The 18,170-nt window shown below is 41.0% G+C and overlaps 1 protein-coding gene across 3 annotated transcripts in view; it reads left to right on the forward strand.

The window, feature by feature from the left end:
- The first annotated feature begins 2 nt into the window (after positions 1 to 2).
- The window catches only part of RAD9B (RAD9 checkpoint clamp component B), a 45,801-nt gene continuing 27,633 nt past the window's right edge, over positions 3 to 18,170 (forward strand). Inside the window, exons 1-4 of one of the 3 annotated variants that reach the window (XM_023585908.3) lie at positions 3 to 165; positions 10,431 to 10,501; positions 11,284 to 11,433; positions 11,639 to 11,753. In XM_023585908.3, coding sequence (XP_023441676.1) covers positions 144 to 165; positions 10,431 to 10,501; positions 11,284 to 11,433; positions 11,639 to 11,753 — 358 coding nt within the window. In that variant the 5' untranslated portion in view covers positions 3 to 143. Of the gene's footprint in view, positions 173 to 10,430; positions 10,502 to 11,283; positions 11,434 to 11,638; positions 11,754 to 18,170 lie in introns of all 3 variants that reach the window. The other 2 variants (XM_012521376.4, XM_023585909.3) reach the window with 2 other exon arrangements.

Below are 18,170 nucleotides of genomic sequence, written 5' to 3' on the forward strand. Positions count from 1 at the left end.
TCCTTCGCCGCTGGCAAGGGAGGTGAGGGCGGAGCGAGGGATTAAGGAGCTTGAAAAACCCCGGGTCGCATCCGGGCACCTGTGGCGGTCGAACTGAGGCGCGCTTTGCGACGCCTGTCTTTAGGGCTTGTAACCATGATGAAATGCGGGATGAATGGCAGTCAGGTGAAAGGTGGAGCGGCCTTTTCTGCCTTCCTTCGCGGCGGGGGGTGGTGGAGCGTTTAAGAGTATATTGGCGTCTGTAACACGGTTTTATTTCTTGCCCTTCGCCTTCATGCGCAGCTGCAAGATCTGACGACGACCATCCCGCCGACTGACCCCAGTGCCCTGTTACCCTTCTAAAGGGAGGATGAAGGCCCACCCGCCTTCATTTTTGCATACTATTTAATAAGGGTGGTGTCCCTAAGGTGACGAAGTCGCGCCAACCAGACAGACAGTGGGGCTGATAAGAACTGAATGGGGAAGGGTTGGAAGAAAAAAATAGTGCCTTGGACCATAAAAGTATTTTAGTGCTGTGATGAAAGCACAGATCTGGTTTTGACTCCAGATTCTAGCATTTCCTAATGTATGACTTTGGACAAGACACTAAGTCCTTTGAGGCTTGGTTTTCTGTCTGTAAAATGGAAATAATAACAGCACTATCCTCGTAGGGTTTCTTTAGAATGAAATGGGAATGCATGTAAAGAGATCAGTAATAAATGGGAATGTACGGGGACTATTTTTTAAAAAATTATTATTAATAACTCTTTAAAAGTCTAAGTTATTCCAGAACGTCTCTGTCGAAAAGCAAAGGAATCTCGTGTTGCGGGCTGGCTGCCCGGGTTTTGAGGTAATCTATGGAATGGTATGAACAGGAAAGGGAAGAACAAGTTCCCCGTTGCTCCTCAGAGCACTAGGAATTTCGGTTGTGCAGACTGTACCTCAGGTTGTTGATAAGTAATTATTTGTATGATTGCTTAATTTTGTTTTTCCCTCCTAGATAGTGAAGGCCAACAGAGTAGGAACTGTATCTCTCTTGTTCGTTGCTGTATCCCCATTGCCTTAGGTTGTACTTAAGAAATAGTAGGTGCTGATATTCTTTGAATACATGTAAGGACTGTCTAAGGCAGCTCCAGGGTAGAGTGGTGAATGTGAAGTGGTAAAAATGGATAAATGTCTTGTCTTTTTTTTTTTTAATATATATATATCCTATTTTTCTCAGTATACACACTTGTGGTTTTTAAGCATTGTATCTGATTTTATATTCTGTAATTATTTTTCTTTCTTTATACTTTTCCATGGATGGATCTGGCCATCCATTTTTTTCTTACCTTTTAATTTTGAAATACTTTCAAATTGGACTTGTACAAAAATAGTATAAACCCCATGCAGGGAGGTCCAGCATACCTTTATCCCCCCAGAAACCCAGATCCACAATTTTAACCTTTTGCCACAGTTGCCCTGTCATTCTGTCTCTCCATCATCAGTCTAGTCATCCATCTATCTATCCATATCTGTTTATCAGTTCATTCTGAACACTTAAATGTAGGTTGTATACATCATGCTCCTTGAGTATTTAATGCTGCCATGCCTATTTCCTAAGAACAAGGATATTCACTTATGTAATCATCTGAAGTACAATTATCACATTCAAGAAAATGGACATTGATATAAAATGCACTGTGTATTTCAGTTTTTTCAATGTCCCAAAAATGTCCTTTGGGTCTTTCCCCCATACCCCCTTATTAGATCTTATCCAGGATCAAGTGATGCATTTAATTATCATTGTCTCTTTAGTTGTTCATTCTTTTTTTTTCCTAACTGAAGGAACATAATATACATAGCAAACTGTTCCATCTCAACTGCTCCCAGGCATACCATTCAGTGGGATGATTAATATTTACACAGTTGCAGTCCCCTCACCCTTTTTTTTTTTGGTCTTTTAAAAATATTATGAAATATCGCAAACATACAGAAAACATAAACAATATGACACACGTGTACCCACTACCCATGTTAAAGAGAGGTTAATAATCTGTCATATTTGTCTCGAGTCATCATCTTTTTCAAAGAAATGAAATTACAAAAGCAAGCTCTGGCCATATATCCTCTTCTTCCCTCCCCACAGAAGTAAACACTGCCTTTAAGTTGCTGTGTTGGTCTCCGATGAATATGTTCATAAATAATAAAATATAACTTCTTGCAAATTTAAATGTCTAAAAATTTCATACTGCACTAAATCATTCTACAATGCCACAACTTGCTTTTTTAACTCAACTTACGATTTTGAAATTTATTCATGTTGCTCTAGGTCACTGATTCCTCTGCTATGTAGTATTCTATTGTATTAATAAGTCACAATTTCATTATCCTTTCTCCTGTAGTTGGCCACTTATGTTGCTTCCAATGTTTCACCGTGGCAAATAACGCCTGAATAAACATTTTTGTAACACTTCCTTTGGGTCCACAAACAAAAATCTCTGGCGTATATACCACAAGTAGTATGGCTGGTCCTTGGGTTCTTCACCACCTTCTGTTACTAAAACTTTCCTATTTTCCCAAACAGAAACCCTATATCCATTATGTATTACTCCCCTGTCCCTGGCAGCCTGTATGCTGATTTCTGTCTCTGTGCCTTACATGGGGCTTAAATTTAACTTTCTAAATTTATACCACTTTGGTATGCTTAGATACCAACCTTAACTTTAATGGTATATTCTATGTTCCTGTACCCCTCTATCCCTCACCTTTACTCCATTCTTTCACAGATTGAATGTTTAAACAGTATGAGTCCAAAACCAGTGATTTATAATTACATTTTATGCACTTGCCTTTTGGATCCTGTAGGAAGTAAAAAGGGGAGTTACAAACCAAAACTACAATAGTACCGGCATTTGTATTTACCCATGCCGTCACTCTTACTGAAGATTCTTATTTCTTCATGTGACTTTGAGTTATGTTTAGTGTTCTTTCAATCTGCAGAACTCTCTTTAGCTTCTCTATAGGGCTGGTCTCCTGGAGATGAACTCCCTCCCTTAGCTTTAATTTATCTGGGAATGTCTTAATCTCTCTCTCTCTTTTTTTTAAATTAGAACAGTTGTAGTTTTACAGAAAAATCATGCAGAAAGTACAGTATTCCCATATAAACCCCTCTCTCGCACACAGCTTTCCCTATAATTAATTTTGCTTTAGTGTGGTATTTTTGTTGCAATTGATAAAACTATTATTATGATTATGCAATTAACTTTACCCCACTGGTTACATCAAGGTTCACTCTGTGTTATACAGTTCACTGTTTTTTGTGTGATAACATATATAACCTAAAACTTCCGTTTTTATCCCTTTTCAAATATACAATTAAGTGGTGTTAATTCCATTTGCAAGGTTTCGCTTCCATCACCTTCATCCATTGCCAAAACTATTCCATCACCCCAAACAGAAACTCTGTACTGGTTAAACATTAATTCCCCGTGCCCCTCCCACACCCAGCCCCTGGTAACCTGTAGCTGAGTTTCCAACTTTATAAATTTACAGAGTATGCTTATTTCATATACATCAGATCATACAGTATTTGTCCTTTTGAGTCTGGCTTACTTCACGCAACATGATGTTTTCAAGGTTGATCCATGTTATAGGAAGCATCAGAACTTCATTCCTTTTTACAGCTGAACAATATTTCATTGTATGTATATACCACATTTTTTGTTCATTCATCTGTTGGACACTTGGATTGCTTCCATCTTTTGGCAACTGTGAATAATGCTACTATAGACATTGGTGTGCAGATGTCAGTTTGCATCCTTGCTCTCAGTTCTGAATGTATTTCTAGTAGAGGGGTTGCCAGATCATGAGGCAGTTGGTTGTGTGTTATTTTGTGTCTGCTTTTATTCTCTTCCAGAGTGGGGGAGAGGCGATTACTCTCTTGCGCCACCTCAACTCCCTTGTTCTGCTTCGTCTTCTTATTTTCTCTCCTCTGTCTCTTGTGTCATCTTGCTGCACCAGCCTTCCGCGTCGGCCGGCAATCCTGCATGGGGCAGCTTTTCCTACCCAATGCGCCATTCTCACTCAGGGTGGCTCTTCTGTGCACAGCCGCATTACCGCTTGGGCCAGCTCACCACGTGGGCCAGCTTGCCCTGGGCATCGAACCCTGGACCTCCTATATGGTAGGTGGGAGCACAATTGGTTGAGCCACATCTGTTTACCAATAAGTCAGTTCTATATTTAGCTTCCTGTGGAACCGCCAAACTGTCTTCCACAGAAGTTGCACCATTTTAGATTCCTTCCAACAATTAATGTTTCTATTTCTCCACATCCTCTTCAACACTTGTTAGTATCCATTTTTTTAGTAGTAGCCATTCTAGTTGATTGACATAGTCTCTCACTGTGGTTTTGATTTACATCTCCCTGATGGCTAATGACACTGAACATCTTTTCATGTGTTTGTTTGCGATTGTATATCTTCTTTGGGGAAATGTCTATTCAAGTATTATTTCCATTTTTAAATTGGGTTGTTTTATTTTTGAGTTGCAAAAATTCCTTTTATATTCTGGATATTAAACCCTTTTCAGATATATCTCTCCCACATTTTTGAAAAACAAAATATAGAATTCTTGGGAAGCGGTTGTGGCCCGACTGATAGAGTGTCTGTCTACCATTGAGGAGGTCCAGGCTTCGATCCCCAGGGTGTCCTGACCCATGTGATGAGCTGGCCCACGTGCAGTGCTGCTGCATGCAAGGAGTGTTGTGCCATGCAGGGGTGTCCCCCGTGTAGGGGAGTCCCATGTGCAAGGAGTGCGCCCCACAAGGAGAGCTGCCCTATGTGGAAAAAAAAGCACAGCCCACCCAGGAGTGGCGCTGCACACACGGAGAGCTGAGGCAGCAAGATGACACAATAAAGGGACAGATTCCCGGTGCCGCCGAGAATGCAAGTTGAACACAGAAGAACACATAGCAAATGGACACAAAAGAGCAGGGGAAGGGGAATAAATAATAAAATAAATGTTTAAAATATATATATAGAATTCTTGGTTGGCACTTTTTTTGTTTTTAGCTCTTTAAATATGTAACCTCACTGCTGTTTTGCCTCTGATTTCTGATGGGAAATCAGTACTTAATCTTACTGAGGCTCCCTTCTATGTAGCACATTGCTTCTGTCTTGTGGCTTTCAGAATTCTATCTTTAACATTCAACAGTTTGATTATATGTCACAGCATGAGTCCATTTGGGTTTATCCTGTTTGGAGTTTGCTGAGCATCTTGGATGTGTGTATTCATGTCTTTTGTTCAATTTGGGACGTTTTCAACCATTATTTCTTTGAATAATCTCTCTGCCCCTTTCTCTTTTTCTTCTCCTTCTAGGATTCCCACAAAGCATATATAGGCCCACTTGATTGTGTCCCACAGGTGCCTCAGGCTCTGTCCAATTTTTTTTTTTTTTTTTGTGGTTCCAAGGGCTAGCGATTAAACCCGGGACCTTGTACGTGGGAAGCCAGCACTCAACCACTGAGCCACATTGGCTTTCCTGAGTTGTTTTTTCCTTTTTTTTTTAAGATTTATTATTTATTTATTTCTCTCCCCTCCCCCCCTCCTCATTGTCTGCTCTGTGTCCATTTGCTGTGTGTTTTTCTGTGTCTGCTTGCATTTTTGTCAGCGGCACCGGGAATCTGTGTCTCTTCGTTGCGTCTTCTGGCTGCGTTAGCTCTCTGTGTATGCGGCGCCACTCCTGGGCAGGCTGCACTTTTTTTGTGTGGGGCGGCTTTCCTTATGGGGCGCACTCCTTGGGTGTGGGGCTCCCCTACAGGGGGACACCCCTGCGTGGCATGGCATTCCTTGCCTGCATCAGCGCTGTGCATGGGCCAGCTCATCACATGGGTCAGGAGGCCCTGGGTTTGAACCCTGGACCTCTCATGTTGTGGGTGGATGCTCTATCAGTTGAGCCAAATCTGCTTCCCTGATTGTTTTCTTTGTTTTTTTTGTTTTTGGTCAGAGGCACTGGGAACTGAGTCCAGGACCTCCCATGTGGGAGGTGGGCACTCAACCATTTGAACCACTCCTGTTCAATTGTCTTCATTCTTTCATCTTTTGTTTCTCAGACTGGATGATTTCAATTTTCTTATCTTCAGGTTCTCTGATTCTTTCTTCTACCAGCTCCAAACTGCTGTTGAATGCCTCCAAGGAATTTTTAATTTCTGTTAGGGTAGTCTTCAGGTCTGGTTTCTTTTCATAATTTCCATCTCTCTATTGATGTTCTTTTTGTGTTCATCTGACATTTTCTTGACTTCCTTTAGTTCTTTGTCTATGTTTTCCTTTAGCTCTTTGAACATATTTAGGACCATTTTTTAAAAAGTATTTGTCTGGTATGCCCCAGGTCTCTTCCTCCTCAGTGATAGTTTCTAATGTTTTAATTTTCTTCTTTGCCTGGGCCATCACTTCCTCTTCTTTGTATGTTTTATAATCTTTGCTTGAAATCTAGATGTTTCTATATTTTAATGTGTTATCACTGGAATTTAGACTCTGAGGTTTCTTTTCCTTATATTTGTAGCCAGCTAGGGTTATGACAGAACTTTCCTTGATTGCTAACAAAAAAAAAAAGAAAGAAGAAAAAGGAGGAGGAGGAAAAAAAGAAAATACCTTTCCTAGTCTTTTCAGGTTGACCTATGCAAGTGCTCTCCTTCAGAGCTTATCTATACAATGAGGAAGGACATAGGGGCCTCACTGGTCCTTTCAGGGCATGCTTCTTGTCTTGGGCATGTACATGTGGCCGTAGGAATTCTCCCATTTACACTGATAGAAATGTTCTCTCTTCCCAAGGAAACAATTTCCTCATTGTCCTGGGCATTGCCCTATATGTCCCACAGCCATTATCTCTTACCCCAGGCAGATGCTTGGCTGCTCTTTTACTGTATTTTGTAGGAGAGCTGTGTGAGCAGCCTTCTACACATACGGCAGGTTCTGGGACTGCAAGTCCTTTAGTCCACCACCAGTCAGATTGGGCCAGACATACATGCTCCCAATATGTGCATGAGAGAACAGGAACTGCGACCAGAGAGCCATACTGGGAGTACAGGGATGAGGGAGTGGCCAGCCTGGGTGTCACAAGATTCTGCCACATATAAGTAGCTCTTTCCTGGATTTAATGTTTGCCTTGTTACTTCAATCCTGTAACTTTTCTGGAGCTTTGAGAAAGATGTTTCTGCCAGTTCTTACTGGTTTTCAAAGCTTCTATGGGGGAATGGATGTGACTCAAGCAGTTGGGTGCCCGCCTCCCACATGGGAGGTCCCAGGTTCGATTCCCAGTGCCTCCTACAGAAAACAAGCTGATGCAATTAACAGGGAGTGGATGTGGCTCAAGCGGTTTGGTACCCGCCTCCCACATGGGAGGCTCCGGTACTTCCTAAAGAAGATGATCAGGCTATGAGTGGAGATAATGAGCAGATACAATGAGCAGACACAACAAGTAGAGACAATGAGCAGACAGACAAGGGAGCCATCTGGGGGGGATTAAAAAAAAAAAAGCTGCTATAGTAGGACAGAACTCTGAAGCATCTTCCTTTTCTGTCTTGATTGGGGTGACTTCTGGCCATTCACTTTAATTGCAGCGTAGTGTTTGTAGCAGTTTGATTTGGTTATGAATTCCAAAAATAGATTTTGGATTGTTTGTAATCTGGTCTGTACCTGGGTGTATTTAAGTTATGATTAGGGCTTTGATTGGGCCATGTCATTAGGGTTTGAGTCCCCACGCCTTGGTGGGTAGGTACTCACAGATAAAAGATATGGCAAAGGACAGAGTTAAGGGTTTTTGTTTGTTTTTTTAAAGGTTTATTTCTTTCCCTTCCCCCCCAAACCCCCCCCTCCGTTGTCTGATCTCTGTATCCGTTTGCATTCTTGGCAGCACTGGGAATCTGTGTCTCTGTTATGTCATCTTGCTGTGTTAACTCTCCATGTGTGTGGCGCCACTTATGGGCAGGCTGCACTTTTTTTGTGCTGGGCGGCTCAATAGGGGGTGCATTCCTGCATGTGGGGCTCCCCTGTATGGCATGGCACTCCTTGTGCACGGCAGCGCTGTGCGTGGGCCAGCTCATCACGTGGGCCAGGAGTACCTGGGTTCAAGCCCTGGACCTCCTATATGGTAGGCGAATACTCTATCAGTTGAGCCACATCCACTTCCCAGTTAAGGGTTTTTGATGTTGGCGTTTGATGCTGAAGCCTTAGATTGGGGCCCTAGGAAGTAAGTTCACAGAGGAAACAGAAGCAAACCCCAGAAAGAGAGCAACCCTGAGCCCAGGAAGAAGCAAACCCTGGGAAGAGAGGAACCCTGAACCGAGAGAGAAGCAAGACTCTGGAAGAGAGGAACCCAAGAAGCCTGAACCCTTGCAGCTATCGGTGGCCATCTTGCTCCAACATGTGAAAATAGACTTTGGTGAGGGAAGTAACTTATGCTTTATGGCCTGGTATCTGTAAGCTCCTACCCCAAATAAATACCCTTTATAAAAACCTAACAATTTCTGGTATTTTGCTTCAGCACCGCTTTGGCTGACTAATATAGTGTTCCATATCTCTTTGTCATCTTTTTAGTCATAATTCATAACATTAAGATTGTCCTACCAGGTTGGACAAATATGTCATCCATCCCTAGCCTTTCTTTCTGACAGGGCACCTAATGTGTTTGGTAGGAAATTGTGGTGTCTTCCATGATACCCTCAAATGTCAGAGATGTATCTCAACTACCCCTAATTTATCTCTCAAAACTTTTTTTGTTTGTTTCTTTTTTGTTGTTAAAACTTTTTTTCCTTCCCCTAACACCCCACCTTGCTGTTTCTGCTGTTTTCTGTCCATTCACTGGGTGATCTTCTGTATCTATTTCTCTTTTTGTCTTCACTTCTCATCTTTCTCCTCTAGGATTTATTGGGATTCAATCCTGGGGACCTTTGATGTGGAGAGAAGTTCCCTATCAATTGCGCCACCTCAGTTCCTGGTCTCTGCTTTGCTTCACCTTGACTATTGCCTTTGTCTCTCTTTTGTTGTGTCATCTTGCTGTGTGACTCACTTGTGTGGGCACTCAGCTTGCTGCACGGGCACTCAGCTCACCATGCAGGCACTGGCTCACCACACTGGCACTCACATGGGCACTGGCTCACCACGCGGGCGTGCTTTCTCTTCTTTTTCACCAGGAGGCCCCGGGGATCAAACCCTGGTCCTCCCATATGGTAGTTGGAGGCCTTATCACTTGAGCCACATCTGCTTCCCTCAAAACTTGTTTTGATTGCCTTCTGTGAAGTTTTTTTTTTTTAATTACTTTTTTTTTTTTTTGAGGAACTGGAGGCCTGAGGTTGAACCCGGGACCTCATATGTGAGAAGCCAGCACTCAACCACTGAGCCATAATGATAACCCTGTGAAGTTATTAAAACCATTCAAATCATCCTCTCCATTCTCAGTTTTCAAACTTTTTTTTTAAGATTTATTTTGTTTATTCTCCCCCCTCGTTGTTTGCACTAGCTATCTGGTCTCTGTGCCGATTTCTTGTGTGCTCTGTGTCTGCTCTTCTTCTCTTTAGGAGGTACCAGGTACCAAACCTGGGACATCACATGTGGGAAAGAAGCACCCAATTGCTTAAACTGTCTCCACTCCTTGCTTTGTTGTGTCTCTCATTGTGTTTCCTCTTTGTGTTTCCTTTGTTGTGTCATCTTGTTGCGTCAGCTTGCTGCACCAGCCCATTGTGCCAGCTCACTATCTTGCTCGTCTTCTCTAGGAGGCACCAGGAACCAAACCCAGGATCTCCCATGTGGTAGGTGGGAGCTCAGTTGCTTGAGCCACATCTGCTTCCTGTAAATACATTTCTTTAAACCAAGTTTTAAAATACATTAGTATTTAAATTGGCTCCTTGCAACACTGGAAACATACAGAAAGGAAGAATTTTGTTGCAATTTATCATTTCATGCACTCATTCTACAAATTTTTTGAGCTTTTACTATGTGTCTGGCCTTTTGCCAAGGGTATTATATACTATATTTCTTAAAGCAATGTAATATTAGTGTATGACAGTATTGTGTGAATTTATCTTGAATCCTCTGAAAGCTACAGTAGTTCTATGATTTGGTTTTTTTTTTAACTTTTTCTTTTATTTTCTCTATGATTTGTTGTTTTTTTTAAAAAAGATTTATTTATTCCCCCTCTTCAGGCTTGTTCCATTCTTTGCTGTCTCTTATCTGTGTCCATTCGCTGCGTGTTTTTTCTGTATCTGCTTGTCTCCATTTGTTGCATCATCTTGCTATGCCAGCTCTCCTCAGTGCGCAGGCCAGCCTGCCTTCACAAGGAGGCCCTGGGATGCAAACCGAGGGCCTCCCATATGGTAGACCGGAGCCCGACTGATTGAGCCACAGCCCTTCCCATGATTTGTTTTTATTGTTAGAGAAAAAAAAAAATGTAAACAGCACCTTTCTTTTTCTCCATAGTATTTGGGAAAGCAATCCAAGCGCTATCACGAATTAGTGATGAGCTGTGGCTAGATCCATCTGAAAAAGGGGTAAGTAAGAAAATTAACTAATAGGCCATCTACTTAGATAAAAGGAGATGTTTAAAGATCCTTGTCCACACTGAAAGTTAACCAGGAAATCCAGAAATTGGAATTATCCCTTTAACTGGTCATCTTTATTTGATATATCTAAATACATTTATTGCATAGTAAACTTGAAAATCAGGTAGATAAACATAATTGATTTAAACCAGAAGTCACAAATGGGTGGCCAAAAGTCTGGCTATGGCCTGTGGTAGTGTTTCCATAGAGCCTACATTGTGTTTTTGTAATTTTTGAAATAATTTCCAAACATTTAAACTTTGAGAGAATCCACATACAAATTTGAATTTCCTGCTTCTCTTGAAAGATCAGAGGACCTCAAAATTTTGGAACTGCCTTCCTAAGAGGAAGTAGTTTTGGCTGAAGACAAGTTGTGGTTTCTCCTCGTAGGCAGTGTGGGAGACCGCCAATTTGATGTAATCTCTTTTTCTCTCTTTCATATTATCCTCTGCCACTCCATTTAACTAAACTATCTGGCCCCTGTAGGTCACTAAAATATAAGATATATGTATTCTATATTGACATGAATGCTATGTGTATACAGATACAAATTCGACACACACCATATATTGCACTGCATAGTGAACATCCCAAAGCCTTTTTTGAACACACTTAATTGTAATGTTAACATAATGGGTATTTTGAGTAAATGAAATGAACTATCACTTAAAGAAAGTTGATTTTTCTCCAAATAACTGTTTTTCTTTTTCTCTTTTTTTTTTTTTTTTCAGCTTTCTCTAAGATCTGTGAATTCTTGTCGATCAGCATATGGATGTATCCTCTTCTCTCCTTTGTTTTTTCAACATTATCATTGGTCAACCTCAGTGGCTGTGAATAATAACAACACAACATTGAACTTAAATTGCAAACTGGGAATGAAGGTAAATATAAATGACTTTGGTTTTCTCTTGTATTATAGAAATATTTGTCATGTAAGACATAACATCTGTTTCATATTCAACTCTTAGTTTAAATTTTATGCAGGACAAATCTCTTAATGGTTATACATACTCTTTGTTAGTTTTCTTTTTAATAATAAACAACCATATTAAGTGTGTGCTATTCTGTCATATATTTGTGTTTCAGTCAATTCTGCCCATCTTTAGATGTCTGAATTCCCTTGAAAGAAATGTAGAGAAGTGCATAATATTCACCAGATCTGATAAATGCAAAGTAGTTATTCAGTTCTTCTGCAGACATGGTAGGTGTAATTAAAACTAATTTAAAGTATTGCGTTTTTTCTTTAATATTTTTCATGTTTAGAATATTCAAACTGCATCTATCAAGCTATCACATTTGCATTATTACTCAGAATTCGCATGGTTTTGTGGTAGGGAAATTATAGTTACTTGGAAAATATTATCTTACTTGTCACCATAAAGGTAATGTGAAATAATTGGTATTAAATAATTACTTCCTTAAAAAAAAGTGAAAAAAATAATTTTTTCCTTTTTTGACTTCTCAGTGGTATGAGCTTTGCCTGCATAAAAAAGTTTTTTAAAAATGTCCATTTGAATGCAAACAGTTAGTTGTTCTAATCATAGAAAAAGAAAAAGAGAACCAAAACAAAAAACAAGAAACAAAAAACAAAAAAGCAAAAGCAAAATAAAAACAAAAAAAGAAAAATAAAAAAATGAAACTAACTGGCTACTTGATGATATCCTGTGACAATGCTTATTGTGGGTTTACTTAACCACAAATGCTCTTTGGTAAGAACAGAAAATAATAATGCTTACCTGTACAATGCCTCCCTCCTTTGAGGAGGCAGGTATTATTATGTCTGGGGCTGAAGGAAGCGTGGTGTCTGGCCCGAGGTCTCAAGGCTAGTAAGCAGCAGAGTTTGGATTTGAGTCCAGGCCCACAGGAGGAAGAGCCAAAGCCTGCATTCTCTCTGTTACACCAAGCCATAAAACAGATTTTCTGGCTCTTAACCTTGCATGCTAGATATTAAAATGTTGTAATCCCAGGATTTTAACATACTTAAATATTCATATCATAGTGATTAAGAACATGGACTCTGGATCCCACAAAGTCTAGGGGGAATTCAGTTCTACCCTTTCTTTCTTGTGACCTTGGGCAAATTATTTTACAGCTCCTATGCCTTAGGTTCTTAATATATAAAATGGGGATAATGTTAGTACAAGCTTCCTAGGGTTGTTGTGAGGATTCAAAGAGTTATCCTGTAAAGTGTTTAGAAGAATGCCTGGCACATTCTGTAAGTGTTAGTTCTAGATCTATTTATTATGATTGCTGTTTTATTTGACATTAACAGGTAGAATTTTATGTTTTAAAAAATCTTGTACTTGTGATATTTTAGTCCAGATCTTTTCTGTAGTGGAATTGTCTTATGGAAGATTATCTTAGAGTGACAACTTATCTTATTTGTCTTAATTTTATCTTATATTTATCTTAATCGTATTTTAATTTCAGTTTATATTTATATTGTATTCCTTAACTTTTTCTCTATAAAATGTCAGTGACTTAGCATTGTTTTTTCCTCTCTCTTAACTTTTTAGTTCATGTAACAGCAGAATCATGCAAAAGCCATGATTAAAATTAAAAGCACAACAAGCATTGGAGTCACACAGACATTGGTGTGAATTCTTCTGTCCTTCTTATTAGCTTTGTGACAGTACATAAGTTCCCTGAACCTTCATCTTCTTCTCTGTAAAATGGGGTAGATGGTGACTGCTGTTATTGCAGTGATCCTCATTCCTTTTCTCCAGCTGTGTTTTTTTTTTAACTTTAAAAAAAAATTTTTATTTATTCCCCTCCTTGTGGCTTGTTTGCTGGCTCTTCTCTGTGTCCATTTGCTGTATGTTCTTCTGTGTCTGCTTGTCTCCCTTTGTTGCATCATCTTACTGCATCAACTACTTAGGCCGTCAGCCCTCCACATGGGGCACAGGCTGTCAGCTTTCTGCACGGGCCGTCAGCGCTCTGCATAGGGTGCAGGCCAGTTGCCTTCACAGGGAGGCCCTAGGACGTGAATCCAGGGCTTCCCATATGGTAGATGGGAGCCCAGTTGATTGAGCCACAGCCACTTCCCTCCAGCTGTAGTGTTTTGGTTTTTTTTCCCTTTATTTCTCTCCCCTTCCCCTCCGCAGTTGTCTGCTCTCTGTATCCATTTGCTGTGTGGTCTTCTGTGTCCGCTTATATCCTTGTCAGCGGGACCGGGAATCTGCATCTCTTTTTGTTGCATCTTCTTGTGGCATCAGCTCTCCGTGTGTGTAGCACCACTCCTGGGCAGGCTGTGCTTTTTTTACACTGGGCGGCTGTCCTTATGGGGTGCATGGGGCTCCCTTACGTGGGAGACACCCCGGTGTGGCACAGCACTCCTTACGTGCATCAGTACTGTGCGTGGGCCAGCTCACCACACGGGTCAGGAGGCCCTGGGTTTGAACCCTGGACCTCCCATGTGGTAGGCGGATGCTCTATCTGTTGAGCCAAATCTGCTTCCCTCCAGCTGTATTTTAAACAACCAAATCTTCACTTTAAGTGTCTTTCAAGTGGCCTGATTAGAATAGCATCCAATAAATATTTGTGATCTTAATTTTTTTAACAGTTTTTGTAGGATAATTGTAGGAATTAGGATGCTTTAGGTTGCAAGTAACAACACCAACAACAAAGATCTAGAAATTCCAACTTAAACTGGCCAAACAATTAAAAGGAATATTGGCTCATATAAATGAAAATTTCCGAGTTAGGTCAGGCTTTAGTCATGCATGATCCAGGCTACAGCTTCATTTTTACTCCAGTTCTCTTGACTCTCCTCTCCTCCATTTGTCAGTTTTAGTCCAAGGCCAACTACACTTATAATAATAAGGTGATGTCCACCATCAGCTGGATTATATCCTTCCTCATTCACATCCCGGGAATGAGAGCTTTCTTGGCATTTGTTGAACAGAAGTGTTTGACTTTCTCTGATGGGACCAACCTAAACTAATCCTAGTGGCTAGGGGAATGCCATTGTCTAACTGCCTTGGCTTATTGCCATAACTGAACTAAATTATAATTTTTAAAATATATTTTAAATTTATTTTTAAAAGATATATTGATTACACAAAATGTTACATTAAAAAAAATATAGGGGGGAAATGGAAATATCGCCCCATGTAGGAATGCCACCCAGTGCAGAAAAGTCGCCCTGCACAGGAGTACTGGCCAACACGGAGAGCTGGTGCAGCAAGATGATGCAACAAGAGACATAGGAGAGAAAATAAGAAGACATAGCAGAACAGGGAGTTGAGGTGTCACAAGAGAGTAATCGCCTCTCTCCCGCTCTGGAAGGTCCCAGGATTGGTTGCTGGACCTACCTAAATGAGAATACAAGCAGACACAGAAGAACATACAGTGAATGGACATAGAGAGCAGACAACAGGGGGAATGGGGTAGGGGGAATAAATTAAAAAAAAAAAAAATTATATATATATGGGATTCCCATATGCCCCATGAACTAAACTCTATTGCAGAAGAGATACAATTATAATAATTGGTCTATTCCAGTCAGGGCTCACCCCTGGACCTGGAAGTAGAGTCAGTCCCACCCAAACCTCATGGCTGCTGCACACTGGGAGAAGGAATGGTTCAGGAAAGAAGGGGGAAGTCTTAGGAGAAAGAGCTGGTTACATCACTGCTATCATAATTGAGTTAAGTAGTTATAGTCCCCAAACCTATGTGCTCAGAAAATTTTACTTGCAATTTTACATTAATAATCTTGTGGAGGGACATTATTCAAATTTAGTTGAGAAAAATCACCCAGGTAGAGATATACAATAAACTGCTATAAATATAGGATATGGATTCTGGGAAGAAATTAAGGACAGAGAAGTTATTTTGGCTCTCTTCAGTGGTAGAAAGCAATTGCCAAAACACAAGCTACTGGGAATCAGATGTGGCTCAAGTGATTGAACTCCCACCTATGATGTGGGAGGTCCCTGTTTCAGTTCCCAGCGCCTCTTAAAGAAGGCAGTGAGCTGGTGCGATGGGCAGGCATGGCATGCTGGTGCAACAATAGACACAAGAAGGAAAACAATGAGAGACACAACAAAGCAGGGAACAGAGGTTCCCAGTGCCTCCTAAAGAAGACAAGCAAGCCAGCGAGCTGAGTGACAGGCAGGCGCAGCAAGCTGATGCAACAAGATGGCATGACAAGAGACATGAAGAAAAATACAGTGAGAGACACACAAAGTAGGGAACAGAGGTGGCTCAAGCAATTAGGTGCCTCCCTCCCATATTGGAGGTCCAGGGTTCACCTCCTGAAGAAACAAGGAAGATGAATAGACACAGCAAGTGTAAGTGAGGGAATAGGGAGAAATACATAAAATAAATCTTTAAAACACACACACACACACATACACACAAGCTACTAGGGAAAGAGATGTGGCTCAACCAGTTGGGCATCTACCTACCACATGGGAGGTCCTGAGTTTGGGTTCTGATGCCTCTAAAGGAAGACAAACAGAGGCTGCCCCTGCTGGTTGCCGCCCCTACCTCAATGAGCAGATGCCTCAAGCTAGCAGACATCGCAGCCCACAGGGAGTAGATGTGGCTCAGGCCTTTGGGTACTCACATCTCATGTGGCCGTCTCAGGTTCAGTTCCCAGTACCTCCTGGAGGATGCAAGCAAACAATTAGCAGACAGATGAGAGAACCATCTGGGGGAGGGGGATAAATAAAAGAAAAAAATAAATCTTTAAAAAAAAAGAAAAAACACACAAGCTACTAAAAAAAAACTAGCATTGCTGTAAATTTAACCATAAACAGCCCAGACAGTGATTTCTTAGATTATTTAGCCTCTGCTAATGGAAAAAAGGAATGCTCTCACTGTATCAGGGTTGGTTCATAATGCTGAACTAACCTTGACAAACTTTGATGAACTGCCTTAAGTTTACTCCTTGAGAGTACATGATTTTTCTGTTTGCCTTACTATTAGAATTGCATGCATACAAAAAAATTATAACTATTTTAGCAGAGAGTTTTCTCTGCTAAATAAATTTATAAATAACCAGGAAAAAGGGATTTCTTTACATTCATGACTCAAATTTAACTTTCTGTCATCCAATATAGTTTACCTGCTTATTAATGATTCCACCAATTCTCCACATTTCTTTTTGCACTGTCCCAGAGTTGCTGAAAATGAGTCAGTGGTCGTCTCTAAAGAATATGCCATGAAATTATTAGCAGCACAGACAACCTGCTAATAGTTCTTTCTTGGCTCAAGGAGACAAAGTTCTCCAACAGAGAAGGACTTCCAAAAGAGGAGTGCAGTGGGCTATCCAGTGAAAACAAAATATTCATTCATACATGAATATTTATGAGGAGCTGTGGGAAGAGTTGGAATCCCACTTCAGGGTTTTAAGTTTTTTTAAAAGGGCACTCTCCAGTTGTGCTAATGACTTAAAACTGGCTTAATAGTGAACTCAAAGGGCTTGAGGAACGTTTGAATACTTTACAAGATATTTGAAGTATAACAGACCTCTAAAATTTCAAACTCCACATCTGTAACATCTCAAGAATAATGGTTGTTCCTTAGCTGTAATGCTGCAGGTTCTGAAAGAATTCTCTGGACTCACTGAGGGAAGTTCCAAATTGAGCTTATGAAGTGGCAAGGAAAAGTCCCTCATAGCATTTGGTATTCCATGGCCGGAAAAGGTGGTATAAGGCAGTGCTTCTCAGTGGACTGGCTGCTGTTAATTTATTGCTCTGAGAAAACAAGGCCAGGATTTAAGTCAGCCACATTACTAAGCATTTTCTTTAGTTCAGCTTTTTTTTTTTTCCCTTAAGAGTAAGACTTTTTTGAAGAAGGAAATAAATTCTGGTGAAAACTCTTTATCTCATCACAGTTTAGTACTTTGAGCAGCCCAGAAGTTAATAAAGGGACCAGAGAATAAACAGGACCTGTACAATTCTACCCCATTTGCATCCTCTCAAGGAAAAGTTTTAAACTGGAAGACTAGGAAAACCACAGTTAAGAGGTACCTCAATGGGTGGTGGACTTGGCCTGGTGGTTAGGGCATCTGTCTACCACATGGGGGTTCCGCGGTTCAAACCCCGGGCCTCCTTGACCAGTGTGGAGCTGGCCCAGGAGCAGTGCTGATGCACACAAGGAGTGCCCTGCCACACAGGGGTGTCCCCTGTGTAGGGGAGCCTCATAAGGAGAGCCGCCCAGAGCCAAAGAAAGTGCAGCCTGTCCAGGAATGGTGCCTCACACACGGAGAACTGACACAGCAAGATGACGCAACAAAAAGATACACAGATTCCCATGCCGCTGACAACAACAGAAGCAGACAAAGAAGATGCAGCAAATAGACACAGAAAACAGACAACCCGGAGGGGTGGGGGTGGGGGAATAAATAAGTAAATCTTAAAAAAAAAAAGAAAGCTTTAAAAAGGGTACAAAGAATGTTTTTTGGGGCAAGATAACCAAACAGGGAAAGGTCTCATCGTGGTTACCAACAGGTGGAAATGGGCAGGCCTTGTTAAATGAGGGAGCAGTGGGATTACAGGTAGAGGTTGAAAGCATAGGGTGTGTTGCTCAGGAGAAAGGGGCAGGAAGCAAGTAGTAGGACATGGAGCATCAGGGATGACCAAGAGAAAAGGCGGGTATCTCAATTAGACAA

The sequence above is a fragment of the Dasypus novemcinctus genome, chromosome 19, assembly GCF_030445035.2.
Source record: "Dasypus novemcinctus isolate mDasNov1 chromosome 19, mDasNov1.1.hap2, whole genome shotgun sequence".
NCBI lineage: Eukaryota > Metazoa > Chordata > Mammalia > Cingulata > Dasypodidae > Dasypus > Dasypus novemcinctus.